This window comes from Empidonax traillii, unplaced genomic scaffold (genome assembly GCF_003031625.1).
Source record: "Empidonax traillii isolate 1590-97213 ecotype Southwest subspecies unplaced genomic scaffold, ASM303162v1 scaffold455:size476776, whole genome shotgun sequence".
Classification (NCBI taxonomy): domain Eukaryota; kingdom Metazoa; phylum Chordata; class Aves; order Passeriformes; family Tyrannidae; genus Empidonax; species Empidonax traillii.
In genome coordinates, this window is record NW_020955648.1 from 14,151 (window position 1) to 41,360 (window position 27,210).

Sequence of the window (27,210 nt, forward strand, 5' to 3'; positions counted from 1 at the left end):
CTGCCGCCGCCTGCGCACATCTCGCAGCGAGACAGAGGAAGGGCTGAGTGCAGGGCAGCCCACTGAGCTCTCGGGGGTGGGTAACAGTCCCAGGGGACTGGAGCAGGATCCCCTGGGAGCCCATCAAAGCTCTCAGGCGAGACAGGGCATCCCCAGCTCCCCAGGGACCTCTGGTCAGGGAGGAGTTGGGAACTCTCCCTGAGGCTACTCAGCACTGACCGAATGTGGGTGGGATGCTCACATCCACCTGCGGAGATCCAGGGCTGGGAACATCCGCCCACTTCCAGCAGTGACCCCTTCAGCCCTCAGTGTTCACCAAACACTTCCAAGCCCCCCCATCTGGAGACAAAGGATGGGTCCCCCCCTTTGCTGCCTCCCTGCTCCTCTGACCCCGCTGGCGGGTGTGGAGGGAGCCGCCGCTCCGTGTCCGCTCGCTCAAGGCCAACACCATTGTTGGTGAAGTGGTGCCGGGTGGGAGCGGAGCCAAGCGGGGATGGAGATGGAGCCACAGATCCCGCCGCCGTCGACTGAGTCATTGGCCCGCAGGAGCTGAGCAAGGGAGAGCCGGGTGCTGACCTGGAATCCAGGCAATTCCTTTCTCTGAATCAGGGGAGGGAGGGAGGGAGGGAGGGAGGGAAAAAGGCTGGGGGTAGGGGGGAGCAATGAAGGGGTTTCACATGCTCAAATCTCCCCTTTTTCCAAATGCTCCAGAGAGAAATGAGGTCAAGGCAGTGCAAGAGGGATGGAGAGGGGCTGTGGAGAGCCATGGTGGGGATAGTCAGAGCAGGGCCTGCAAGGAGAGGGAAGGGGCTAGGAGATGCCAGGGGGATGCATGCCCACATTCTCTCTGTGCTCCTCCTCACTAATGTGAGGAGGAGTAGGAGGAAGGAGGAAAAAAAACAGAAAGAGCTTCCCACCCCCTCTGCCAGGTCCCCTCCCTGGGCTGCGGTCCCTGTTGGGCGGGGATGGGGATGCTCGCCCAGCATGTGCCTCATCCAGCTCCGAGCACGTGGCCAAAGCTGAGATAACCCCCCAGGGGCTGTCCCATCCCAGCAGAGCTGGAGGCAGTGGGCAGATCTGGATCATGCTATCCAGGGAGGGTTGGCTGCACCACAAAAATCATTTCTGAGTGGTCCAGTGGGTAAAACAAGCCCACCCCATGGGCAGCTGAGCCTCCCCTCCCAATGCTGTCCCCTCCCCAAATCCCAGTATCAATCCCTGGGGAGAAATTGGGAGTTGGGAAAAATCCTGCCTCCAGCTCTTCCATGGGGCTTCACAGGTCCCCCCAGCAACCTCAGCACCAGATCCAGGGAGAGCATTCACCCCCAGACCCCCCCATCCCTACCTCTGGGCTGGTCCCTATGAGTGGGGGGATCCACCGGCCCAGCTGGGGAGCTGGGGGGACCATCACCCATGTGGTCACCATCTGCTTGGAAATCCTTCCCTGGCTCCGGGTTTATACGTACAGATTTTTATAATTATTAGCCTTGGTAATTTACCGTAAAATATTTATTCTGGCTCATTCCAAGGCTTTTGATTCGTGTTGGGTCTGTATGGCTTGGGGGGGGTGTGCATGGGGAGGCACATGGCCACGCAGAGCTGGATGCTCCGCTCCCACCCTCTATAAATATCCATGTGGATGTGTGTGGCCCGGGGAAGAGACCCTGGTGGCAGCGTGCATTGGGGGTCCAGCTCGCTGCTCACCCCCTCATCCCCTCCCACTGCACTCCCAGCAACACCAGCCCTGTGGGACACGGGGCTGGGGGGGATATAACTGATGTGAGGGGAAAGCATCCCAGCACACCCCAGGAAGGGCGGGGGAATGGAAGTGGCGGGGACAGACAAGGAGGAGGAGGGTTCTGGGGGTGGTGGCGGCGATCCCCGCACGCCTGGGTGGTCAGCAGGGCTGGGCTGAGATGGGCTCTCCACTGTGCTGAGCCCCCTGTACAAGGGGGGGAGAACATCCCTGAGCACCCTTCCCTGCCTGCCCTGGGGCTGGGATCCACAGCACAGCTCTCCAAGCCCCAGGGGCTCCAGCAGAACCAACCCCCACAGTGCGCGGGAAGGCTCTGGCGATGAAACTCAACCCAGATGTGCAGCAGCGGGAACCCTTTAACATTTCCCTGCTCTGTGCCTGGAGCTGGATGGCTCCTCCAACAGCCTTGGCTCCTGAGTTGTGCCTCTCTCACTCCCCAAGTGCCCTGCCAAGGAGCTGCAGATGCTGTTCCAGGGAGGGGACAAGGACAGAGACTCGCTGGGGATGTTCCAGCAGCTCTGGGCAGAGCCAAAGTCTTTGGGGAAGGCAGCATCTCACCAGTGGGCACGAGACAAGCAAGCAGCATCCTGAAACAAACAACACTCAGTCCCCACAGGGCTTAAAAAGAAGAGGAAAAGTATTAAAATGGTTGAAAACTACAGGTTATGTGGGTTGAGTTATACCTTCACGGCAGTGCCAGCCCCTCAGCAGTGGGAATGTGCTGGTACCAGCATGGGCTTTGCCAGCCAGAAGCTGAGTTTGCTCAGGGAAATGTTACCAGGACAGCCAGAGCCACGTGCATCTTGTCACCCTTTGCACACCTCAGAGCCTGGAACCTTGTTTAGCGTCTGCCTTCACTTTTCTTCAGGGCTCAGCATGCCCTCGGCCTTCCGACCCAGCCTCGCCCTGCCTGCCTGCCCAGCTGGCCCCTGCATTATTAAACCAGATCCACCTTATCAGCCCATATCTTTTTCCACTCTGGCAAAACCCGCCTGGTTCTGGCTTTGCCAGCCGTCAGCACTTCCATCAGGAGCCACAAGATATTGGGACACCCCTTCAGTGCTGAGCCCCTGTGCCCCCGTGCCCCCTCTGTGGGGGGACAATCTGCTGCTTCTCTGCCCCCAGACTCCTGGGAAGCAGCCCCAGCTCCCCCCTGGCCTCAGAGCCGCTCCAACACCTGGTTTTAATAACAAATGGTGCAGGAAGGGACAAAGGCGTCTTGTGGGAGGGTAGTGGGATACAGGATGGGGGGATGGCAGGTGGAGAGGCAGGAGGGCTGTGGGGCTAGGATGAGGGGGATGCTAAGGAGGGGCACCAGCCCAGGAGCTTTGCAGGGCTGGCTGGAGGTGTCCAGCTGCCCATCACCACATCTCTGAAAAAATACCACTCACAGAACCGGGTTAACCACAGGCACCGGAAAGCTGGGATTAATGGAAATTGGGTTTAAGAATTTTCCCAGATGGAAGAAACATCTTTTCGTCATCTGTCCTTTGACATTTCCAGTCTATTTTGCATCCCCAGCATTTTCTGATTTGGGCTGTGACATTTAAATGGGCGATTTGTGTTTACAGTCTTAGGCGTTGTAAATACTTTGCACATATAGGAGACATTCTATAAATTTGTATCTTTGAAAGAAGAGCTGTAAATCTTTACAGGAAAATGTAGATCTCCTACAAAAACATTTCTATCAGCTTTGTAGGGTAGATGAACATGTAAAAGAAATACATTGACCTTTTTCAGGCACCAAGAGTTAGCATTATTTTATCACAAAGTGTAAATATGTCACTTCAAGATCATGAGAGGCATTAGAAGAAATATTTTGCATTGCTCTTACTCAAGGACTTGCTGACTTGCACTGTCGGGGGGGGGGGCAGTGCATCATCCCCCTCCAGTCACAGGTCCCATGACAAGGATGCAGCAGTGTCAGGGCTGCAGAGCCAAGGGCATGTCCCAGTGGGGGTGATGCAAAGGGACAGGGCCCTCTGTCAGGGGCACGGCCGTGGTCACCTCCCAGCACACAGTGCTGTTGGTGACACTGTATGGGGTCTCGGGAGGCTTTTGGCTGCCCCAAAACTCACTTTTCATGAGCGTCCCATCATCCCAGCACAAGCCTGACCGCAGCCAGAGCCCCACCAGCAGCACCTCTGCCACTTCCCCATCCACAGGGGTCCTTGTGTGTCAACACCCACCCCCCTAACCTCCATAATATCCCCCAGGAAGAAGTCCCCAGCTTGGAGCAAAGGGCTGTGGAGGAAGGCAAAGCCATCTCTGCATTCACAGTCCCTGCCCTGGTGTGAAATATTTGTGACATCTGGTTTTACCCTCCAGGCACTCAGGCTGGGGGTGCCTTTCTCAGGGGAGCAGGAGGCTTCTCCACAGTCAGGGGCCTCTGCTAATTATAGGGTGCAAATGCACCCTGCTTCTCCCTGTGAGAGAACAGTTTCCATGGTCCCAAACTAATGGGTTTCAGAGCCAAGGTCTTGGACAGGTTAGTGCTTGCTGGCCCTTTCGTGTGGCTCTCTGGAGGAGCAGAGATGGGAGGTGGTTACACAGATGGGAGGGGGGTGTGACAGCGAGATTTCTCCAACATAAATCCGTGGTATTGACATTTTTTTGATTGAAAGAATTCTGATTTCTAATAAGTCTCTTTGTAAAGCTTGATTTAAATGTCAAACTTAAGCAGGCTGTGAAGGCTGGACACAGCACAGAGTGCTTGGAGGAGGAACCCATCCCACTTACAGACTGCTGAGCACCCCTACCCTTGTCTGCTCTGGGGAGTCAACACAAGAGATGGCTTCTAAGTCATCCAAAAGGTTTCTCTGTGTGCCCAGCCAGGCGAGTCCTGCTCCCTGCTGCCAGCATCCTTCCTTGCCTGCATCCCTCCCTGCCCACATCCCTCCTGCCCACATCCCTTCTGCCAGCCCAGCATTGCCTGACCCCAGCCAGCCTGGGCACTTCTGGGGTCTCCATCGCTCCTGCAGCCATTTCCAGGAGGAATTCACCACCAGCAGCATTCCCAACAGCCAGGAGGATGCAGGACGTGTTGGAGCATGGATTTGGGATGTGTGTGGATGAGGATACAGGACATGTCAGGGCATGCTGCAGGATGAATCAAGGTGCAGAAAGCTGCCATTAGGGACGAACCCAATGCTGCAGCAGCTTGTGGGCTGGAAAGCCAGCCCTCACCATGGCCACCACGGTCCTGTCTGCAGGCTGGGGCTGAGAGGGCTTGGAGCAGCCTTGGCTCAGCCCTGTGCCCTCCAGGACCCCCAGGAGGCTGCTGACTCCCACCCACTGCCCCACACCACCCCCAGGGGCTCAGAGCTTGGCAGGGGCTGTCGTGGAATCTCCAGTAAAAGGCTACAGCAGGGAAAGCCCCAGCAGCCCCTGGCCAGAGCGAGGAGCAGCGCAGGGGCACGGAGGGTTTGAGCCCTGAACAGGGATGCTTCGGGGTCCTGCTGCCCCTGGGGCTCTGCTGGCATCAGCTGCCCAGCCCCTGGCCATTGCCCAGCCAAGCCCAGATTTCGCCAACTTTGCACATTTTTGGCAGAAGCTAGAAAACATTACTGGTGCCAAGACAGGCGACAGGCGAGGGGGATGGATCCTCCCTCCCCCATAGCTCTCCTGCAGCCGTGGGAGGGCAGGGACCTCGTCATCCTACCGGGCACCCCACAGCCATGGCATAGGGCTGAGCTGTGCTCCTCGCCCTGTTAATTAGCAAGCAATTAACTCAAGGCTAAGCTGGGCAGCAGCTGGGCCCACCTGGGGCAGCCCAGGGACAAGATGGGTGGGTGCATGGCCTGGCCTTACTCCAGCATGGCCAGGAATTCACAGCCTCCTGCTCCAGGCAGGCAGCTCCACGGAGCCCGCAGCCCCCGGCGCTCCCCTTGCAGCCCCCTCCTCCATCCGGCGGCTCCTGCGGCACCGCACATCGTTTGTCACTCCGACAGGTTCAAACAAACCCGGCTGGGATTAATTAGGCTCTGTCTTCGTTTCCTCCAACACTTCGCAGGGGCCGGGCAGCGGAAGGCGGTGGGGAGGGAGCAGACGAGCGGGCAGGCTCAGGCAGGCGGGGACTGGATAATGGGGCAGGGGGGAGAAGGTAAGCAGGGATCTGCCAGCCCCACAGCCCCCCGCCCCAGTGCTAGCGCGGTCGGAGCTGGATGCTGTCCCGGGAACAGGAGGCTGTGGGCGCTGTGCAGCGTGGATGGATCCAGGACTAGACAGCTGCTGCCACCTCGTGCATGCAGGGCAGCTCCCACACACCACCGTCCCAAAACCCTCCAAAGATGGGCCCAAAGGCAGCCAGGAACCCCAGGGGCAGGACTGGATTGTGCCACTGAGGAGAGACACAGGCAACAAACAGCAAGTAAAACCAGAGCCCCCCATTTATTAGCAGTTGGTTCAACAGGACCTTATACCGGTGCCTGGGAGCCTCTCCCAAGGCAGCCCCATGGAGAGGCAGCAGCAGGAGGTGCAGCCCCCTCAAGGCTTCAGGGGCTCCTGCTGAAACAGCTGGCTGGGAACCCCACTGCCAGCAGGGCCCCTCTGTCACCTGTGGCGAAACACCTCGTTACCCCACTGCCCTGGCCCCACTCTGGAGGCAAGGGCAGGATCCTGGGCACTGCAACCCCCTCTGTCAGGAACTGCTGCCATCCTGCATCCTGTGGAGCAGCTCCATCCAAGGGGAAATCTGGGCCCTTATCCCGGTAAACCCGTGATGGCTCAGTCTCGTCTGCCAGCAAATCCCAAGGCGTGGGAGAGCAGACTGGGGCTGTAGCTCTGTACGGCACCACTGGTATAAAGACGTGTCTCCCACTGGGAAAACTGTCCCGTTTCCCCACTGACCTTTGTCCATGTCACGTGTCACAACCAAAGAGACCACGTAAAACCCTCGGGGTTTAGGTACAAATTCTGGCACTGAAGAAAAACACCCCCCCCCCTGCAAAATGGGAACCAAACGAACCCTTCCCCCCACCCCCCTAAGCCCCAACATTATTAAAATACTTTTGTTTTTTTAATATTCAAGAGGTTTGAAGTTCTCAGAATCCTTCTGACTGCTGTTATCCCACTGTTCTGTCCCCGGGCTCTCCTCTGTGCCAGGGGATGCCGGGCACCACTCGGCTTTACCACAGGAAACACCACGTGAGTACAGGATTGCAGGGTGGGCTTGGGGGTCAGGAGCGTACTGGGACCAGCACACTGGGACCAGTATGCCCAGACCAGCACACCAGACCCTTCTCCTGCTAGGCTGCAGTCCCACCATGCTGCCCATGAAGGGGGAGCCAGAGGCTGAGGAGCTTGAAGATGAATAGAGATGACAAAAGAAATAGTGCCTGAGTCTTTGAAATCAAAATCCACCTGGTTTGCAGCATTTCCAAGCAGGTGATGGGGGAATCCTGCAAACTCTTCTGTTTCCTCCCATGGGGCTGATGGCAGGAGCAGGTCTGGGTTCCTCTCTGATTTGGGTCTCCACCAGCTCCATTTCTCTGCTCCAGCTGAGCAAAGTCACCACCAGTGCACCCAGAATGGCTGCTCCACCCTCGGACCAAGAGGTGAGGGACAGCTCTGCTGCTGCTCTCAGGCTCAGGGCAGTTGGCGCCCATTTTGGGCAGAGAAAGGGGAATTTGTGCCACTTCTCTACGTCAGAACGGGGCAGCAGAGGGACGGGAATTAAAAAGGGAAAATAAAATGAAAGAAAATGCAGGAGAGGTGACAGCACGGGGACTGCAGAGTCGGACTGCTGCTTGGGCAGCCGTAGCCTCCTGGGGGTCCCCTCCAAGCCTCTGGTGCAGCCATACGCTCCTGGGGGTCCCCTCCAAGCCTCTGGAGATGCTGTACACTCCTGGGGGTCCCCTCCAAGGCCACGGCCGGGTATTGCTGAGAAGGTCGCGCCGGAGCAGGGGTCAGCCCCGCTCAGGTATTGCTGGGGGGCAGCAGGCAGCAGCTACCTGGTGCTCTGCAGCTCCTCCCGCAGCCAGGTGGGCAGTGTCTGCCCCATTTTGTACAGGAGCTTGGAGAGCTCTATGTTATGGTCCCTGTAATAGTCCCGCAGGAAGGCGCGTGACTGCAACGGGAGAACAAAGAGGAGGGTCAGGGGGACCAGCCCCAAGCCCACTGCCCTGGCACAGCCCCCAGCCCCGCTCAGGACCATCCCAGGAGGCTTTCTGCATACTCACATCCGAATCCATCTCGGGGTACTTCCTCCCTTTGCTCTTTCCCAAGCATTTCGTTTTCCCTCCATCCAGAAGCTGACACCAGAATCCTTTCTTTGGGTCAAACCTGCAAAGTGAGAGCTCCGCCTCAGCCCTCTTGCCCTCCCACACACACCTTCAGCAGGCCATCCCTCTGCCCAGCAAGTCCTGCTGCTGCCCAGCCCTGCACAGGGCACTTTCTCCACCTCTGGAATCCACAGCACAGCTGACATTCTTATCAGCCCCCTGGCACAACAGGTTCCCTCTGCAGCTATGCAATAAGCAGCCCACCAAGGCTCATTCACCACCACACCACCTCGCTGACGGGGCATGGAGCCTACCTGGGTTTAATTACTATTTTCTGTGGCACCTTTGTCCTTGGATGCCCTCAAGTGCCCCATGGCACCTGGGTGAAGATTCAGTGGCCACATAACTAAGCCCTGACAGAGGTACACTGTTATTTTCAGAGGTAAATTAATATTTTTCTAGGAGCTCTGGAGGCTCCTGCTTCCCACGGTAGGGTTTAACGCCTGGAAGGCTCAGAGCAAGGTGACACTTGTGGAGTTGCCACATGGCCAGCAGCAAGAGCTGCTCTCGTGCCTTCACGAGGAGGTGGGGTGCCAGGGCTCAACACCATCATCTGTGCCACAAATGCACTCCAGGAGCCCAGAGCTGCTCTTGGGCTGTCTAGAGTGCCCCCACTATGGTGTCTGTCTGAGCCTCAGGGGAAAGCCTGGCCTCATCAAAACCAGCAGCAGATCTATGGAGAGCCCAAGGACTGGGGGCTGCTTCGGGACACTGCTGGGTGTCCCCAGGGTAACTGCTGAATGGGAGCAATGTCAGGGTGGAGGAAGGAGAAGTTCAGGCAAGAACTCACGCGAGGGTCTTGTGGTAATCGATGAAGTTGGTCACGCCGAGGAATTTCTGGACCGTCTCCATCACTTTGGCGGGTTCTGTTCGGAGCAGTTTGCCGTCCAGCACCAGGATCTGGAAGGAGCAAGGAAGGGTAGTGAAGTGCCACTGGCTCCCAGCCTTGCTTTCCTGGGGCACAACCACACCTTCACCACACCCTCAGCCGTCTCGGAGCCAAAGCTGCCACCAGCGTGCACAGGGGCCCCTGCTGAATGCCAGTGTGCCCTGCTGTTCTCTTACCCTGGATGGTGGAAAATTAAATGCAACTAAAAGCCAGGGCTAGGACCCATCCAGGAAAACATGAGAGCTTTGGCTCAAGGCTGCTCGACCCACGGCCAGACAGGATTGCAACACAGCAATTATGCCAGCAGCAGGAAACTAATAGACTTTATAAGGTTAATCGACAGTGGAAAAATCATTCAGGGATTGATCATGTACACCCCAGCAGTGCTGCACTGTGCAGGTCACAGCAGGGCTGGCATCCAGCTCCTATTTTTCCTGCAGGCAGCTCAAACCATGGGCAGCTTCACCTGCTATTTTTGTCCTGTTTGATGCTGTGGCAACACCAGAGAGGGAAGCCCCAGGAGTCTGTGGACAAGCATGCAGGCACGTGTTGGGTGACCCTGCAGAGCCACTCACAGCCCACCAAGCTCCCTTTCAGCCCTGCTATGACAACCTGCACATGGACATCTTTGCACATTGTCCATCACGCTGCAAGGGCTCCCTCCTTGCACAGCATCTCCCCACTGCCCTTCCTCCAAGTACTTTCACTCTTCCCTCTGAGGTTTTCAGGGTATAACAAAAGCAGCTCCCAAGGGAACACCCCCGCAGTGGGCCTTGGATCCAAACTCTTTTGCCCCTGCATCCTTGCTTGGGTGAGGGCTCTTCCCCAGGTGCTGCCACTGCAGGATTGGGGTGCTCCCATCCCTACCTGGTTGGCGTGGTAGCTGTTCAGCCAGCGCTCGATGTGGGTGGCGTACCAGCCCGGCACCAGGCAGCGGTTCTGCAGGGTCCGGAGCTTCGGGGCAGCCTCGGGCCCGGCTGTGATCACCTCGTGGAAGGTGTATTTCAGGGCGACCGGGTCGTCGTGAGCTCGCTGGTGCTGTCAGGCAGGAGCAAGGCAGGTTTGTTCCTGAGGTAACCCCAATCCTGGGCTCCCATGAGGTGCAGCAGCTCCCAGACCCCCAGGATGCGTCCTCACGCATCACAGCCAACAAGTGTGTGTCAGCTGTCACATCACATCCCAAATCAAACTCCTTGCCCACTGCCCTATGGGACTGCTCAATCCAGAGGGGAGGCAGAAGCTCACCTGATACCAGGAGTAGGCTCGATCTGCAGGGTTGATGAGGATGGTGATGACTTTGGCCTTGGACAGCAGGGCTGCAGCTCGCCGGGGAGCCACTTCAGAGTCAAAATAGTTGGCACTTTTCTCAAAGTAAAAGTCAGAGGTGGTGTTGGAGGGGATGGGGAAGAACTCCATGTACCTGGGGGAGGCACAGCGTGAGGTAGGCACATGGGCATGAGATGTGCCCGGCAGCCCCCTCACAGGTGACATCTCAGACACTCAGATGGGAAACCCCACAGCATCACTGCTCCCATTCCCACCCCACTCAGTCCCTACAGCACAGAGACCCACCAGTCGATGCCCTTGTGATAGTTGTGTCCATTGAAGAACTGTATCTCCTCGAAGGTCTCTGAGCTGGGGTAGTTGCTGCTCAGGTCCGGGTGCATTCCCAGGAAGAGATAAAGGGCGGTTGTTCCTTCAGACAGACAGAAAGCAGGAGCTGACTTGGGCCAAACCTCCCTCCAAGGTCTGCTTCAGGGCAGGAGGGCTAAGAGAAGCTATTTGAGGGGGTGGGGAGTTCTGTCAAGCCTCCTGGAATGCTCATGGCACCAAAGGTGGAGGGAAGCACCTGTTTTTTGAGGCCCGATGATGAGAAGCTTTGGGAATCGGTCACAGGTCTTTTCTTTGGACCAAATGTCCTTGTGCCGTTTGTCTTCACAGGGATCCTGCAACACAGCGGGGAGGATCAGAGACAGGGCAGCCTGGATGGGACTGCACACCACTGCTCAGCCCCTCAAGCCTGAGCAGACACATGGGGAGGCCACACTGCTCAAGGCAGGACAAAGACCAGGTTTATCTCCAGGTCTATGGGGCGAACTCCTTCCTGGTACTGCCCATAGAACCAAAGAGAGGTCAAAATCCACCGCTTACCCAGGGAAACAGAGGGAAATCCAGGCTGGAAACTACCTGAGGAGGTCATTTAGTCTGAGCTCCTGCTCGGAGCGGGGCTATATCACACTTCCCTCTCCCAGCAAAACAAACAGGGCCACTCCACCCACTCAGGGCATAGGGGGTACCTGCCACAGCGGGTCCTTCTCTTCAGAAAAGATCTGGAAGTATTTCTGTGCCAACTGCACAGGTGGCAACGTCTGCAGCTTCAAGTTGGTCCAGGAGTTGAGGAAGCGGACCAGGTGCTTGAAGGTGTACAAACCCAGGCGGTCGTTTCCGTAGTTGGACAGATGGGTCATGAAGATGCTGATCTGAAGCGGAGAGGACAGAGCAGGGGTTTAGCAGAGCCTCATCCAGCAGCGCTGGGACAGCTCTGCAAGACGCCCATCCCTCTGTCCCCGGGCAGTACTCACGGGGTTGAGGAGCACAGTCAGGAACAGTTCACCCCCGTTGATGATTTTGTCCAGCTCACTGGAGCCCCCGGGGTATTCATTGTAGAAGATGGTGTGCGTGAAGAGGCCGCAGGTTTGCCGGGGGAGTACCTGGGGCAGGAGAAACATATGGATGGCTTCCAGAGCTGTGTCCCCTTCCCTTCCCAACAAAAAGGGGGTCCTTAACCCCTTGGAGGTCAGGACCACTGCCCCTCACCACCCTCAACTTGCATCCACACAACAGAAGAGAGACTGTGGACAGAGGGAAAGGCCAAAAATTGCCCTCACACGAGCCTCCCCCATGCAGGATGAGCAGAGGGCACAGCCCCCTCGAATTGAACCGCCTGCTGGGGTTCTGGGTTTTGCTGGGGGGACAAGAGGAGAGAAGCACCAGAGACAAAGCCTGGCCACTCACCATGATGCCATTGTGGATGAAGCCGCGGCGATAGCGAGCGGGTTTCAGGTGCGGATACTCCTCCGTGCTCGTCACTTTGATTGACCAAACCTGCTTCCACGCCTCGTACAGCTGCACGTGCACGGGGTACACGCCCGAGTGGTGCGGGGCCACGGCGTACCCCATGTCAGTGGGGATGCCATGCTCCTGCAGAGAAGAGAGTGGGGACTGGGTGACTGTGGAGACCCCAAAATCACAACATCCCAAACCGATCTCTCCACAAGGGACTGCCCATTCCCAGCTACAAATTGTCTAAGTCGTGCTTCTGGAGAGCAACCAGAGTGGGGCTGTGCATCCTCTCCTAAGCCTGGCTGTCTCCATGAAAGGGAGCCCAGGAGCAGACATGCTGGGTGGACACCCCACTCCTGGCTTCACTCAGACCATCCTCATCCCTGCCTTCTGCTGTCACCCACAGAACAGCAGCAGCAAAGCTTTTCTGTGAAGAACAAGGAGATACAGCTATACAGGACCGTAAATTGGTTTATATTAGTAAATTTAAAACAGCCTGGAAATTCTGAGCTGGAAAATTGCCTATCCGAAGCAGGGGTGGTCTGGTGTCTCTCTAATTAAGCACATCTAATTATCAGACAATGAATTCAAATTAGTCTGAAGATCCCTCTCTTAGGCCATAGGATGCAATCATTATTACTGAGTCTGGCTTTACTCGCCTGGATTCAAGACAGCTGTGGGTCAGTCACAGCACAGTCTGGTGTCAGTGCTGGTTTCCTCAGGGCCACACAAAGGACAGTGAAGAGGATGAACAACCCCTGACCAAGCTGAAGGGCAGAGCCTGCCTTTCTAAACCAAACATGTCCCCAACAGCTCGGCCTGCAGAGGGAGTTTCCATCAGCTGAAGCCTTCTGGCACAGCCACAGCCCTAGGATCCCACATTATCACTCAGCACAGCATCACATGGTGCCAGGCTGAGCATCCCCCTGGACTGGACCTCTGCACCCCCACAGTGCTGGGCCAGGTGGGCACAGGCACCGGGGCAGATCACTGCCAAAGCAGCAAGTTGGCTGGTGCAGATAAATCCTTTTGCTCCAGGTACTGTTGTATAATTGGATTTACCCACCCAGCTGCAGTGTGGGGTACGTGACTTAACGTCACCAGGTCCCTTTATTCCAGCGATTAGAGACCATCCCCTGGGAATCCTCTCTGCCCCCCTTCTCCCCTCCTTCCCCACCACAAACATCCCCACCGGCGGCATCTTACTCACGACAGCGAATTTCTTGTTTAAGGTCATCTGCTCGGCGAGAACCGACTGGTTGTGGAAGAGGTGAGGCTGCATGTGGCTCCACATGTGGGGGAACCACCAGAACTCCTTCACGTAGGACAGCAACAGGTCATCACCTTCATCCTCGGCATCGGTACCTGCGGACGCGACACCTGCTGTCACCACGGAGCATGGAGAGCATGGGAGCAGCCAGGGCTGAGGAGAGGGAGGCTCTCTCTCAGTGACTCTTGGTGCAAGTGGTGGGAGAACAGGGTGGGATGCCTGAGGACCCTCTTGCAGCCTCAACATCAGCCTCTTTGAGCACCAACTGGCGCCTCAGCACCATCTGTGCAGTGACCACAGGCAAAGGGATGCCCTCACCCTCCTCACCTGTGTGGAAGAATTTCCCTGAGTATCCCAGGTTGAAGGTGAAGTTCGGGATGTGGGTGCGCAGCTCGTTCTGTGTGTCAAACAGCGCCTGGGAGAAGGGGAGGGAAATCAAGGGATCCTCAGCACGTGACCTCGGGGATGGCTGCCACACCAGGGAGAGGACCCGTGTCCCTGAGAGCTTCGCAGAGGGGATGCTCTGGGGACAGGAAAGCTCATCTCTGGAGCATCCCTGAGCAAGCACAAGTGTCCAGCCCCACGCACCCCCCGCCCACCCAGCTGGGACAGCACAGCCTCACCTTGACATCTTCCACTTTCATGCGCGTGCCCTCCTTGCCCACAAAGATGTCGTCGATGTCCACCAGGATGTAGCGGTCGAGGGGCAGGGAGAGCCTCTTGCCCGTCAGGAAGGAGACAGAGTCCACAAAGACCAACTTGTGCAGCCAGAAGTTGAGGTTGTTGCCAAACAGCACCCTCTGGATGCCGTCGTGGAGGCCCAGGTCCTGCATCACGGTGGTGTGCAGCGCGGCGTCCACGCTCATGTGCGGGATGGACTCGGCCGACTTGGTCTTGGCCAGGAGGACCGGCTCGTAGGTGGAGTGGTTCGACTGGAAGACGGTCCAGTCCTCCCCGGGGAGCACCCCCTTCTCCACCTCGCTGGGGCGCGTGATGTAGAGCAGGGGCGACTTGGGGTTGATGCTGCAGTCCTTCAGCGCCAGGTTGGAGTGGAGGAAGAGGGGGAAGCCCTTCAGCTGGGCACTCAGCAGGCTGTTCTCGTTGGCCTGCATGAGGAAAATGGGGGCTAGAGGAAATGGGATGCTGGGCACAAGGCAGAGGCTCACTGGGGATGCCAACAGCCACAGCAACAGAGGAAATCTGGGTGCAGAACTCCCCTTTCCTCTCTGGAGCAGGGGGTGCCCTTGTCTCTCTCACACACTCAATCCTGCTGCTGAGTGAAATACCTGCTCATGCTTTTGGCAGACCCCAACAAGGGTCACTCCTGGGAAACAGGGATGCTAAAAGCAACTGGACTGATCCCAGAAGTGTGTTTTTACCCCCCAAAACACCCAGAGGCCACACAGCCCCTCCAGAGGGAGAGGACTAGGATGATGCCATCTGCTATAAGCCTGTGTCCCATGCCAGGTTGCAGCCCAGCTCCACACCAACTCAGGTTGCCTAAAGAAAGCATGGAGAGGGCAAAGTCCCTGTGGGGCAACAAGATCCCAGAGCCTCCCTGCTCACACCTGGCCTGGCACTGGGGTCTCGGTTCACCCCCTGTACCCCCTTACCTTGAAGAAGCCGATGATGCCCACGCCATACTCCACACAGTACTTGTCCAGCAGCTCCCGGTTCCAGGCGTCCAGGTTGACATACTTGAGGATGTTCTCGTAGATGATGAGTGCAAAGCGTCCCCGGTCCTTGTCGGTCAGTGTGGGCATGTCCCCCTTCCCCGGGGCAATCTCTGTCCTGTATTTGAAGCGACTCGACTCCAAAATGGCCACGATCTCCTGGCCCAGCTGGGAGTAGAGGCTCTCCACGAAGACCAGCACCAAGGGGTCTGTGCGGGAGGAGTCGACCACCTTGACGGTCTTCAACGGCAGCAAACGGGAAGGGGCGACCTTGGGCTCATCACAGTCCGGCCCTGCCACGTCCCCAGAGGGCTCCAAGCCCCTTTTCCACCCATATAAATAATATGCAGAGATGAAAACACTGAGCAGGCAGAAGGCAAAGAGCAGGAGCAACACCACCTGCGGAGAGAGCTGCCAGATACCCCGCCGGGCCCTGGCCAGCACAGTCATCCTTGCATCCGCTGGGCAAGGTGGGGCCCCTCTCCTCTGCCCACCCCCTCCCCTTGTGAGCCCCGGGGAGGGGAAGAAGCAACCAACCAACCAAAACAAAATTAGATAAAACAAAGTTGAATACTACTAATAAATTAAAATACTAGCAGGCCGCCTGTGCAGGCTCTCTCCCCTCCAGCAGTCGGGCGTCCCTCGCTGTCAGCTTCATGTCACCATGGCAGAGGCACCGAGAGTCCCCTTGCTGAGCCGAAATTCCTGTGGTGATGGCAGTGGTGGCAGCAGCAGGAGCCCCATGGCCTCAGCGGGGCGAGGGGGTGGCGGGCAGCCTGGGCGCGGTACACGGTGGGAATGTGGCCATGGCAGCTCCCTGGTTCCCCGGCTCCACACGGTGCCCTGCAAGACAGAGGAGGGATGAGAGGGCAGGGACAGGACCAACGCCGCTGCTTTTACTTCTACCAGCACAATCCCTCGGCGAGCTGGCCTGCGTGTCAGGGCTTGCCACAGGAACGCCGTGAGCTCCCGACGGCGCTGGGGATGGGGCGGGAGCGCAGCGCGCACGCGTGGCCTGGGCTCCCGGCTGTGGGGTGAGCCTGGAGTGTACCAGCATCACAGGTGCTGTGGAGGGGAGCCCTCAGCCCCTCGTGAGTCCTTGACACCTCAAGCAGCTGGAGCAGCAGCCCCGCTCCTGGTTGCCCAGTGGGAGCCAGGCTGTGTCAAGGAGACTGCTGGGAGTGGTCTGAGCCTCCCATGGCCCATCCTGGCTGGCAAGGAGGGACATGGGCTGCCAGCCAGATGGGTGGCTCAAGGCTGAGTCAGGAGCTGCCAGACAAGGTCACTGAGAGGGGCACACAGGAACATCCACATGGAGCCAAAGAGACCTTGGGAATATTTTTCCCCTCCCTGTGAAAGGCCCATTTGAAAAAAGAAAAAGGATGGCACTGCTTGCTGGGAGGTGGAGCCACCCAGGTGACACCAATGCAGTGTTTAAGGAAAACAAGGTGCTGGCATGGTGGCTCGCAGCCCTGCCCCAAACTCACCACCAGTGCTGGGGACAAGGGCAGGAGTCCCTGTCCCTGTGCCCTGCCAGGGCCACGGCTGAGCACCCTCCCAGCCGACACCAGCCAGGCTCCTAACAGGATTAAACGTGGCCAGCTGAGCGGTACTGTGGATTACAGGCTGGGTTTAGGCAGGGTAATCCTGTCATCCCTGCCCTTCCCTGCAGTGAGTCCTGCTCCAGACACACTGCTTCCCAGCCCTGCCAGTATGGCACCGCTTCAGCCAGGCCCTTGCAGCTGCCACCAGCGGCCAGTCTCCATCCAGCCTCCACCACTGTCTCCTCCATCACCACCTTCACCGCCCACCAGCAACCCTGGGTTTATTGATCTGTAATATACCTTTGTGCACATGGATGGTCTCCAGGCAGGACCAAGAGCAGATGCACCTTCACTCTAAGCCCCCTAAGGTGTGCCCTGCCTGTCTCACCTCACTCCTTTCTCCCTTCCAGTGGGGCTGGACTTTCAGCATCCCCAGGCAAACATCCACAACAGGATTTTAGGGCAGAGCACTTCTCCAGGTCCAAAAGGAGAAGCACAAGGGGATGTAGATTTTAGGGATGTGCCTGTGCAGAGGGAGGTACCTGCCTAGTGGTGGGGAGAGCTGGAACTGTGTTATCCAGCACCCTGGCCACGCCATCCTGCTCCATCTCTATTTCTTTCATCTGCCAGGAGCAGTGGGTGCTAGCAGCATTCCCACAGTGATGGGTGGGCAAGTGACAACAGTGGGTTGTCACCGGAGCTGGTGACTGATGGGCAGGGCTGTGTGTCCATCCCTGCACCACCCTCCACGAGACACCCTCCATCACCTGCCACCTCCAAGGGCGCTTCATTAGTCCATCCTCTTCTATGAGCTTTTAATTACAGTACTTAATGACCAGGCTTTGGAGACAGGATCTCCGGGCAGACGCCGGCTGACTCTCCCTGGGCTGCCACGTCAAAGCCTGCCCGGGCAGGGGGCCAGCACCAGACCCCTGGAGCAGCCAGGAGGGAGCTGGGACCGGGGCAGGCACCGTCCCGCCCCACGCGCCCGCCAGCGCGGCAGGGAGCAGGCAGGAATCCTGCTCTGCCGGTTCAAACCCTCCGTGGGGAGGATGCTGAGGGGTTTGGGGCAATGCCACGGGGTGGGGATGCTCCTGCTTTCCCCACATGAGTGGGTGCTGGCTGCACTGTGCCCAGCACACCCCTCCAGTGGCGGGAAAGCTGACAGCTCCCCGCCAGAGAAGGAAGCAGGTTTAGGTCCAAGAGCACAAAACAAGTCCTTGAGACCAACAGCTTTTCTAAAACAAAAGGGAAAACATGATGATGAAATAGAAAAAAAAAAAAACACAAGAGCTGACAAGGTGACAGCCGGGGTCAAACTTCCTTTTAACCTGATTTTTAGAAGCTGCTCAGGTGCCTTTTAAACCCATACTAGTTATTTAAAAGGCACCAGCTTGAAATGTCAGCTGGACTCCCACACACAGACCTCAGGCCCCCAGAAACACTGTACAGTGCTGGCAGGCTCCCATCAGCCAGGTGAGCCACACATGAAGGACCTTGGGAGAAAGAGCCCTGGAAAATGTTCTTTTCTGCTGGGTTTCTGAGCAACACCACAGCACAGGCTTGCTGGAGAGGAGGCTCAGCAAGGAGGCTTAGCCACAGTGCTCCTAATCTGGCTGCCCTGACAAACACAATCAGCGTCCAAGCGGCTTCCCAGCGTGGCTGGGAGCCCGGAGCACCCTGCAGAGCCGGATCCGACCCCAGGACAGGCAAGGAGTGCAACCAGTGGGCAGAGAAGCCCTTTACTATCAGCACTTAAAATCTGGGAGAGCTGCAGGAGGAAGAGGAAAACAGCTGAAAAACTTTTCTAAATGCACCCCCCAGTGCAGCTGGGGGCTGTGGTTTCCCCCTGCCACAAACCCTCCCTGGGGAAACACCGCACCCCAGAAAGCCAGAGGGGTACTGCAGGAGATGAGAGGGGATGAAACCATCTCCATTAGCAGCTTGCAGTGCTCTTCCTTTAACCTCCAATGAGATTTTGCAGGGATGCAATGGAAGGATTAAATATAAGCAAGGAAGTGCAAGGAAATCCGGAGGAGAGGGAAGGGTCAGTGATCCCAGCAGACAACCACAGCAGGGTTTGATTTATTGGGGGGTGGGATAGGTCTGGCTGCAGGTGCAAGCAGTGAAGATCAGGCAGTTCACAAGTCTCAACTGTCAGATAAATCAACTGTTCCAATCCCATGGCCCAGGGATGGGAGGTGAGCTCAAAACTATGGGTGTGACACAGCAAGAAATTGCTCACACACTTCCCCTGCACCACTTTGGAAAGGGCTGCAAGGGGAAACAGGCACCAGTGAGGGAGAAGACGCCTCAAGACTTCGTGCAAGAACCCCAACCCCTGACTCCAGTAGCTCACAAACCTCCAACATTCAACCCACAGAGATGAAACCACATCCCAAACACCACATCCAGATGGGTCATTCTGCTCCTCTCCTGTTGGCACTCTCTGAGTGGTCACTCCTGCTGCTCCTCATCGTCACAGGGAGAGACCCACCACTGCTGGGTGATCACCAGCTCACCACCATGCCAGCTCCACTTCTCCACGTAAGCCAGCCCTGGGGGTTAAGCGTGGATGGAGGAGGATTTACAGGCAGGATGCTAAATTGCATTGCACAGCTCAGTGATTTGCAATCACTCCTGCTCGCTCCAACACTTCCCTTCCCGTATCCGACCACCGCAGGGGATGCAGCCGGCTCGGCCCTACCGACACATCTGCTTCATCTCCCACTTGGACACTGGAAGGTCTAAATTTGGCCAGGCTGGGGCCCAGGCCCCCAGCATGGCAACAGTGCTCACCCCACCCTGCCTCCTGTCTCTCCCGCCCCTCACACACTCTCACCAGCATTCCCAGTGATCACTAAATGGCTGCTTGGAGCCCTGGGAGTCAGCACTACCTGTAAAAGATTCACAAAAGGCAGCCAAATTATTATTAATAGGTTTAAGGTCCCTCTAGAGGGAATCCCCTTCACTCAATGGTAATATTTAGAGGACTACAGATCTAAAACCACTGAGCTAAGCACGTCCTTAGAGAGGAGATTAATGCCATCACATTATTCAAGAGACAACTGCAAGCTCAAGACAGGGGAGCTTGCTTTGAAAATGAAAGAGTAACTGGCGTGAAAAAATGGCCTTTAAACACCCACCTCTGCACTGCTGCCTTGATCAGCTCTGAATGGCAGCGACGCCAGCTGCCACTGGAATTATCTGCAGAGAGCTGAAAGTACTGGCCAGGGAAAAGAGCTATCACAGGGTGCAAAGGACCACAGCCTGTCCCTGTCCCCATCATCTCCCTCCCCAGCCAGGGCCAGACCCACTGGCCAAGAAAAGACAATCAGGAGGACACGATCTCCTTCACTGTGCTGAGCGATGATGATCCCACCAAGATGCTCCTGGAGCTGGGACTGAAGCCCTGCACCGGAGCAGCCCTGTGAAGCCACAGCAACCCAAGGAGAAGAAACCTGGCATAAAAACTTCAGCCACTGCAAAATCAAGGGATTTTCCTGGCGAACCCCATGTCCTGACAGCCTGGGCCATGAGCCTTTAGGATGGGCCCAAGAGACTTGGAAGAGGGGTGAGCTGTAGGGATGTCCAGCCACCTCCTGCCAGGTGGCAAACCCAGGGTGTCCAGGCAGGGGAGTGGGGTGAGGAGCAGAGAGAAAGGGGAAAACACTAAGAAGGACACAGAGGAACAAAAAGGAGCTCGTCCTGGCCACTTACTTGCCAAGGCTGCCCCGCAGTTTTGTAATGCCAGATAAGGAGCGTCTTAATGGTAGATTACAGGGGCTGCTTAAGCGCTTTGCAAACAGTAGTTAGAGCCTGCCAGGGAGAAAAATACCCTGCTGATGGGAGAGGGACAGTCCCAGCACTGCTTTCCTAAGGACAGCCACCTTCCCCTAGTGCCCAAAAGGTGCAAAATTAAAGGACTGGCAGCTGAGCCTGGCACAGGAAGGGTCAGGCAGCCACCGATGCTGCTCCTATCCAAAACCCACCCAAACTTGGCTCCTCCCCTCCATGAACAGGCTGGATAGGACTAAACACAAGGGAATATCGGGAAAACTCATCCGTGGTTTATACGGTCTGGAGCATTTTCATCCCGGGAGGACTTCAGCAGGAAAATCCCCCCTTTTTCTCAGCTCTTTTGGTAAGATCTGAACTATAAAGCCTGGAGAGAAATTGAGCAGTTGGAGCATCCACCTGGACGGCTACTGCTGAATCAAGTTTCCCCTCGATGCCTCACTCCCCTCTGGAAATAAACCTGTGGCTCTGTCTGCCCACCACCTCCCTGCTCCTGTGGGAAAGAAACCAATATGAGTGATAAGCCCAGTGAAAGTGGTCAAGGATTTTCACTCTAAAAAAAAAGTTATTTTTAGCCAAAGTGCCCAGCTCTGGAAGAGGCGTTTTTTTTACTCAGAGAGCCCTGTAAACTCCTCAGTTTTACTGCAAAAGATAAAAGTAATGTTTTTCTCAGGTTTTCTTAAAAAAAAACAATCATGAAAATGGTTCTTCCCCTGCAGGGGGATGGAAAGGCAAAGTCAGGTGTGTGGTAAATCACTGCAAGTAGTTGTGAATTCTGAGGGGAGAAAAAGCCTCAATAAATTAATTTTTTTTTTCTATGGCAAAGCAGCTGGCAAACCCAACTGGCAGGGCTTTTAAGACTAGTTCTGTCAAACCTCACATCTTAATCCCACGTCCCCAAGTCCTGCCCATGCCAAACCTCATCTCCCAGCCCCTTCCCCAGCTCCAAGGTGCTGCAGCCCCCACCAGTGAGGCCGTATAGAGGAATCCCTCTGCAGAGGTCACCCCATTTCTGATCCTGAGGCACCAGTGGCTCCAACCCCCTTTGTCCTCAGCATCCTGGTCTGGAAGAGCACCTCTCCACCTCCCAACACCCACCATGAAATCAGCCTCCTCCAAAAACTAGGCCAGCAATTAGCAGCAGTCATTAGTTTTCCTACGCCCCAGGGATGCTGGGCCGGGGCAGCCAAGCCCCGGCACTGATGATCCCCGACATCATCCCAACCAAACACCCCAACATCCCAAAGCCAGGTTATGATTTGGGTTGTGCTGCTGCAACCCCCCAAAAAAAAAAGCTGGAGCCCTTTGCAGGTGACTCTTTTCAGGGGTATTTTTTGCCCTTGAATCCTTGGGAAAAGCCTCGGAGAGGAGCTGGGGGAATTCTCCCAAACCTTAATTGAAAGAGGCACTTAACGAGGAGAGTTTCTTTTGTCTCTTAATTGAAACAGGTTCTTACTGACAAAACTCTCCATGAATTTTAAGTGGGTTCACAGAGGGGGGAAATCCACTCAGTGAATTGGGTTTTCCTGCTTTGAAATGTGTCGTGTCGGTTCCTGTGGCTCTCCAAGCATCCAGGAGCCTTTCTGGATAATCAGTGGCTAAATCCCAAGTATTTTAAAAAGAAAAAGGGCGAAGGGAAAATAATCCCACATGAATTTTTATATTTCATGGAGCAGCAGCCTGCGCTCTCACCCGCTAGGTCGCATGAGGACTCCTACCCAAAAAAGCACGGACTTGAAAGCCCCTTGATGACACCTTTTTCAGCCTCTGACATTTTGCTTGGCTAGACTTTCCCTGCAGAGGTGTTGATCCTGCTGTGAGTGTGAGGGTGACCCTGGATCATGGAGAGCTGCAGGGCAGCAGTGATTCCCCCAGCTCAGCCCCAGCAGCCCTGTGAGACCCACAGGACAGGCCAGCTGCTTCTTTTTTCTGACAGCTTCCCACTACAGGGATCCTCAAGTTGGTAGGAGAGCAGACACATCCCACCACAGAAGAACTGCCAGCTGTTCTGGGAAGCACAGACTGCCCTGCAAGTGCCAGCCCAGCCCCAAAACAGCACTTTTGCAAAGAAACATCCATAAAACCACAGCATGAACCAGCTTACAGAGAGCAAACTGACCCAGCCGGTGCCTGCGTTCTGGAGAAATCCCCGTAAGGAGGGAGCTGCCCCTTCCTCCCAGGGACTCCCTGGGATGCTCCTACCAGACCACATCCATCCTGCATGATGCCCCAATGCTTTGCTGAGCTGCAGATGACCTCCACTTCCCTGCAGTCTGCCAGGACAGACACTGCCAGGAGCCCAACGCACCCGCAGGGCCGGGTGCTTGCGGCCAGTATTGAATTAGAAGTGGGAGCAGTCCCTGCCGTGAGCGTGGGTGTGCTCCTGTGACAGCTCCTGGGGTGGCAGGTCCTCTGGGAAGGGCTGAGCAGCACATGCTGACGCACAGGCGGGATGCTTCCAGGGCCAACACTCTCTAAGGTCGTGGCCGGGCCAGGCTGGAGGTCAGGTCTTTTATTAGACCAATGGACACAGTTGGAAAAACCGGCACATTTTGGCTGCGCAGGCATTCTTTGGACATCTGTTTTTTCCTAAAGGTATTAGTTAGGCTAATAAAAGACATTACCTCTGCACACAAACTTTGTCACCCTTAAAACGCACCGGAGGCTGCAAGGCTCAGCAGCCCATGGGGAGCAGGAACAGGCACAGAGCACAGGAGGCACTTGCTGGAGCTGTTTTGTTTCCACCCCCTAAAACAGCACTGGCCAAAGCCCATGTCTGCCCCCAGCAAGCACAGCACTGGGGCTGGCACCCAAACTGCTTCTTGCCCCCCCCATTTCCAGATCTGTGTCTGAGGTTTACCTGCTCCCTGGCTACAGCATCAGCCCTGTCCTTTCCTTCTCCTCTGCAGCGTCTCCAGGCCAAGCAAATGCTCAAGGAACCAACTTTTGATGGTCCACCTGCACCTCCCCATGCTCGTGTTTTCAGCTTGTGAGAGCTGATAAACAACTGGTACCATCTGCTGCTTCACATGACCCCGGCCAGCAGGGCCAGAGGACCACACTGCTCCTGGCCTCTCTGCCTGGGGACATTCCCCATTCAGGTGGGCTCCTGTGTCCCCACCAAGCCACCAGGCAAAGCATCCCCATTGCAGGTACCTGCACAGACTCCTTCCCTCCTAGCCTCAATCCCACCATCCAGCATAAATCCACGAGGCCAGTAATGCACCAGCACAGCAAGGGATGGATCAAGGCTGATAGAGGAGATTGAAAATGGCCCGAGTCCTGTGTCCAGGCACTGATTGCAGTTTGCAGCCATATCTTTAACAGTTTTTAACACACCCCCTTTTTTTGAAGGGCTCCAAGCCCTGAGGCTACAGGGCTGTACAAGGCTGTGAAGATGTAGATGGCATTGGGAAGGAAGGGGATACTGGCTGAGGTGCCGACAAGTAGCTAGAAAACACTTGAGTTTTTTGCTGGGGCCAAGGCATGGGAGGCAGAGCCAAGAGAGCAGCAGGATACTCCAAGGAGCAGGGACACCCTGGGGGCTGTCATCCTTCCACAGCATACCTCGAGCCATGGAATGAGATACACATCTCCCTGTGTGGTGGAGGGAGCAGAGCGGGACACCCCTCACTGGACATCCAACCTTAACATACCCAAGCCCAGAGAGACAGAAAACACTTCTTCTTCCCTGCTTTACATCAGTAATAAGACCTTCCAAGATATTTTGGGTTCCCTGGAAGAAGGGGGGACAACAGAGTAGAGTTCCTGGGGGACAGTCTTGGTCTCTCCAAGACAACCTCCATCTCCACAGCTTTGGAACAGACAAGCAGCAGGGCTGAACTCCACACAAGCCCACCATCAATACCAGGGTAGTTCCTCCCGGGACACCCCACATTTAGGGATCTCTTGACCTTCCTAAACCCCTCCAGAAAGGCTCGTGCCACCTGAAGGTAGTGCTGAGGATCCTGTCCCCTTCTTGGGACAGAGGGCTACAGCAAGGTACTGCTGTTTCTGGGGAGGACATGGGAACCAAGGCACTCCCAACCGCAGCCCCCTCACTGCTGGCCAACAGTCACATGTGGAATTTACAGCTTGATATCGATTCGTCTTCTGCAAGCTCTGCCATTGCAGTCGGTGGCTTTTGCAGGAAAACAACATGAATCATAAGCTACAGGCCGCCATCTCCCTGCGTCCGCACGGTGTGACTCATCCAGCCCTTCCAGGGGTCTCTCACTGCTCCTCCACACCTGGGGATGGGCACACAGAGGAGCATGGGGGGCACCATCTCCCACTGGCAGCTGGGGACTGAGTTGTCACAGCTCCTCAGGTTTGCAGGGTGGTCTCCAAGAAAGCAGCATCACACTTTCCCTCCACCCGGGTCCTCCTGCCCCTTTCTCAGGCTCCAACACCACCAGCACACATGTGGCGATGGCAGCGGTAAAAACACACCAAGCAAAGTCACCACCAGGGCCAAAAACACAAAAGGAAGCCAAGGGCAGTCCTGAGGTACTGAAGTTGAAAGGGTTGGAAACATCAGTGAGAGAGACTCATAACCCCTGTCCTCCGAGGCCATGAAGCAGGCACAAGACACAGGAGCTTAATATCTTGCTTCTCTCTTTGTCTAGAGTCCTAACCTCATTCTAGCAGGCTCTACCCTGACACCCAAAAATAAAACCACAACTCATTAAGGTACATCCAGAAGGCAGAATTCCATAAAAAACCCTTTTAAGCAAAATCCTCCATGACCGTGCCCTGGAGCACAAACAGCCAAGACAGCAGCTCCATCTCCAGTGCCCACCCAGAAATCCTCAAGACAGGATGCTCAGTGGGATCACAGTCCTCTGTGCCCAGCCCAGCACCCAGAGATGCCCCCAGAACCAAACCTGTTTATAAAAGCCTGCAGAAGCAGAGGAGCAGGCGGTGCTGGTGACACTCCGCAGCGGGGACACGCTCGCCTGTGCCATACTTCACCATGACACGCTACTGAAGGAAATATTTCCAGCCTGGTTTTTGACTGAGGCGTCCCTTTCCTTCTGTTTAAATTACCACCAACAGCGCATTAAATATGACACGTTCTACAGTACTGACAGTACCGCACAGAGAGGGGGAAAAACGCAAAACAACCTGTAATGAAAAGTCTGTTTGGCTGGGATGGGTTTTCTATCCCCACCCAACACAGCCACGCCAGACCCACCAGCTTCCCAAAGGCACGGGAAGTGGGAAAGGCTTTGTGCATGTGAGTTTTCCGGTCAGCATCCGTGCCCCATGCCAGCAACACCAGGTTGCAAGGGAGGAATTTGGGGGCTGCAGCTGCTGGGGTGACTTGGCACGTACCAGGGGGCTGGGTGAGGTGAACCTGGTGGGTGACCTGGGGAGGTCCTGGCTTCCCCCTGAGCACACAAGGGTGCCCCAGACACAGATGGGCATTGGAAAGCAGGAGCTTTGCCTTCACTATCCTTGCCCAAAGGAGCACCACGGGTGAAGGGAAGATGCTTGGCGATCCCGCCAGAGGCCAGCAATGTTGGGGTTTATTTTCCTGCTGTATCAAGCCCCGCACGTTTTTTCTATTGTTTAATTTCCTTCTTCTCCACCCACGGCAAGTTCACTCAGAAGAGAGGAACTTATTTCCTATTGAATTCATCCTGGTTGTTTTATTTGGAATAGGACAACTTCCTTAGCCGTGGTCCCTGTGTGCAGCTGAGGGGAGAAGGCACAGGGCCGCTCACCTCCCCATCTGCACCAGCCCTGGGGAAAAAACACTCTCAAGTCAGAGCAACAAAGATGCTGCTTTGCTGCAGGAAGAGGTGCTGTTCCAAGGATGCCGGTGACAAAGGGGCACTGCAAGGCACTTGCTTCCCAACACTGTGAGCACCACCAGTGGGAAGATGACCATCCCATGGTGTGCTGGCTGAGACCACAGGGAGAGTCCCAGTGCTGGGATAAAACTGCAGTGCTGGGAGGGAGCACAAGTCTCGATAGGAAGCCAAGCCTTCCAGGTGATTCCAAAGGTTGCCCAAGCTGGTGTGTCTCCATACCGTGGGGTATCAGGGGCTGACCCCGTCAGCGGTGGAGGCAAACCCAAAAGACTTGGGGAGATAATACACACAGCTGTGCGTGAGAGGCCCAGGAGCTCACCAGTGGCTGGGAAAAAGCCAGGACCTCTTCCAGAGGGGGCAGCGAGATGCTTCACAGGGGCGCCAGCCAGAGCGGCCAAGCCGTGCCATGCACAAGGTGTGAACCTGCACACCGGCTCTGGGCCGCGCTGGTCCTGCATGGACCTGCTCGCACCCCTGCGGAGCGGGGACGCCCCAGGCCTCGCCTGCTCGTGGCCGGTGCCCGGGCCGCGGCGGGCGGGAACACCCCGGCCCCGCGCGGCCTCCTGCGAGCCCCCCGTGCGGCGAGTCCCCCCTCGGCCCGGCGGGCGGCTCGGGGCGCTGGATTCCCGCCGGACCCCCCGCTCCGCCCGGGCCGGCTCCTCCCGAGCGCACGGGGCAGAGCCGCGGTTCCCGGCGGGGCGGGAGGAGCCGCCGGGCCCGGACCCCGGCGCAGCCCGGCCGGGGCGGTGCGAGACCCAGCCCGCGCTGCCTCCCCCCATCCCTCCCTTTGTCTGCGCCGCCCGCCCCGCTCGGGCCGTACCTGCCGCCGCCGGGCCCGCTCCGCCAGGCCGCCGCCTCCACCGCCGCCCGCTCCGCCGGGCTCCGCCGGCCCGGCCCCGCTCGGCGCGTCCCGCCCGCCGCCCGGGCAGGCACCGCCCCCGCCGCCCCCCGCCAGCACCGCCCCGGGGGCCGCGCGGGGCTCCCGCAGAGCCGGGGCTGCGGCCGGGGCAGCGCTGACCGCGGGGCTGGGGGTGCTCCTGCCCCAGTGCCCCCACCCTGCCCAGCTCCTCGCCCCGTCCAGTCCCCGCGGTGACCGTGAGCCCGGCGATAATCCCCC

At 56.9% G+C, this 27,210-nt stretch overlaps 1 protein-coding gene across 2 annotated transcripts; it reads right to left on the bottom strand.

The window, feature by feature from the left end:
• Positions 1–6,126: 6,126 nt before the first annotated feature.
• On the bottom strand, positions 6,127–26,961 carry NDST1 (N-deacetylase and N-sulfotransferase 1). Of its 2 annotated transcripts, none has more exons than XM_027895283.1 (15): positions 26,914–26,961; positions 14,873–15,775; positions 13,883–14,365; positions 13,587–13,674; positions 13,200–13,354; positions 11,942–12,127; positions 11,509–11,637; positions 11,224–11,406; positions 10,776–10,872; positions 10,499–10,622; positions 10,172–10,346; positions 9,794–9,964; positions 8,828–8,937; positions 7,936–8,038; positions 6,127–7,823 (listed from the first exon to the last, which is right to left on the bottom strand). In XM_027895283.1, exons 2-15 carry the CDS (start codon positions 15,380–15,382, stop codon positions 7,704–7,706), a joined length of 2,634 nt encoding a protein of 877 aa, XP_027751084.1. In that variant the 5' UTR covers positions 15,383–15,775; positions 26,914–26,961; the 3' UTR covers positions 6,127–7,703. The 2 variants fall into 2 exon arrangements, with proteins under 2 accessions (XP_027751084.1, XP_027751085.1); XM_027895284.1 differs by lacking the exon at positions 26,914–26,961 and adding an exon at positions 26,413–26,427.
• Between the last annotated feature and the right edge of the window lie 249 nt (positions 26,962–27,210).

What these genes read in the sequence shown, in the direction of transcription:
- NDST1 (XM_027895283.1), bottom strand. Translation starts at nt 15,382, where the DNA reads ATGACTGTGCTGGCCAGGGCCCGGCGGGGTATCTGGCAGCTCTCTCCG. An exon ending in GATTACCACAAGACCCTCGC is followed by an intron (nt 8,039 to 8,827) that starts GTGAGTTCTTGC and finishes CTCACTTTGCAG; the next exon opens with GTTTGACCCAAAGAAAGGAT. An exon ending in ACCCCGAGATGGATTCGGAT is followed by an intron (nt 7,824 to 7,935) that starts GTGAGTATGCAG and finishes CTCCCGTTGCAG; the next exon opens with TCACGCGCCTTCCTGCGGGA.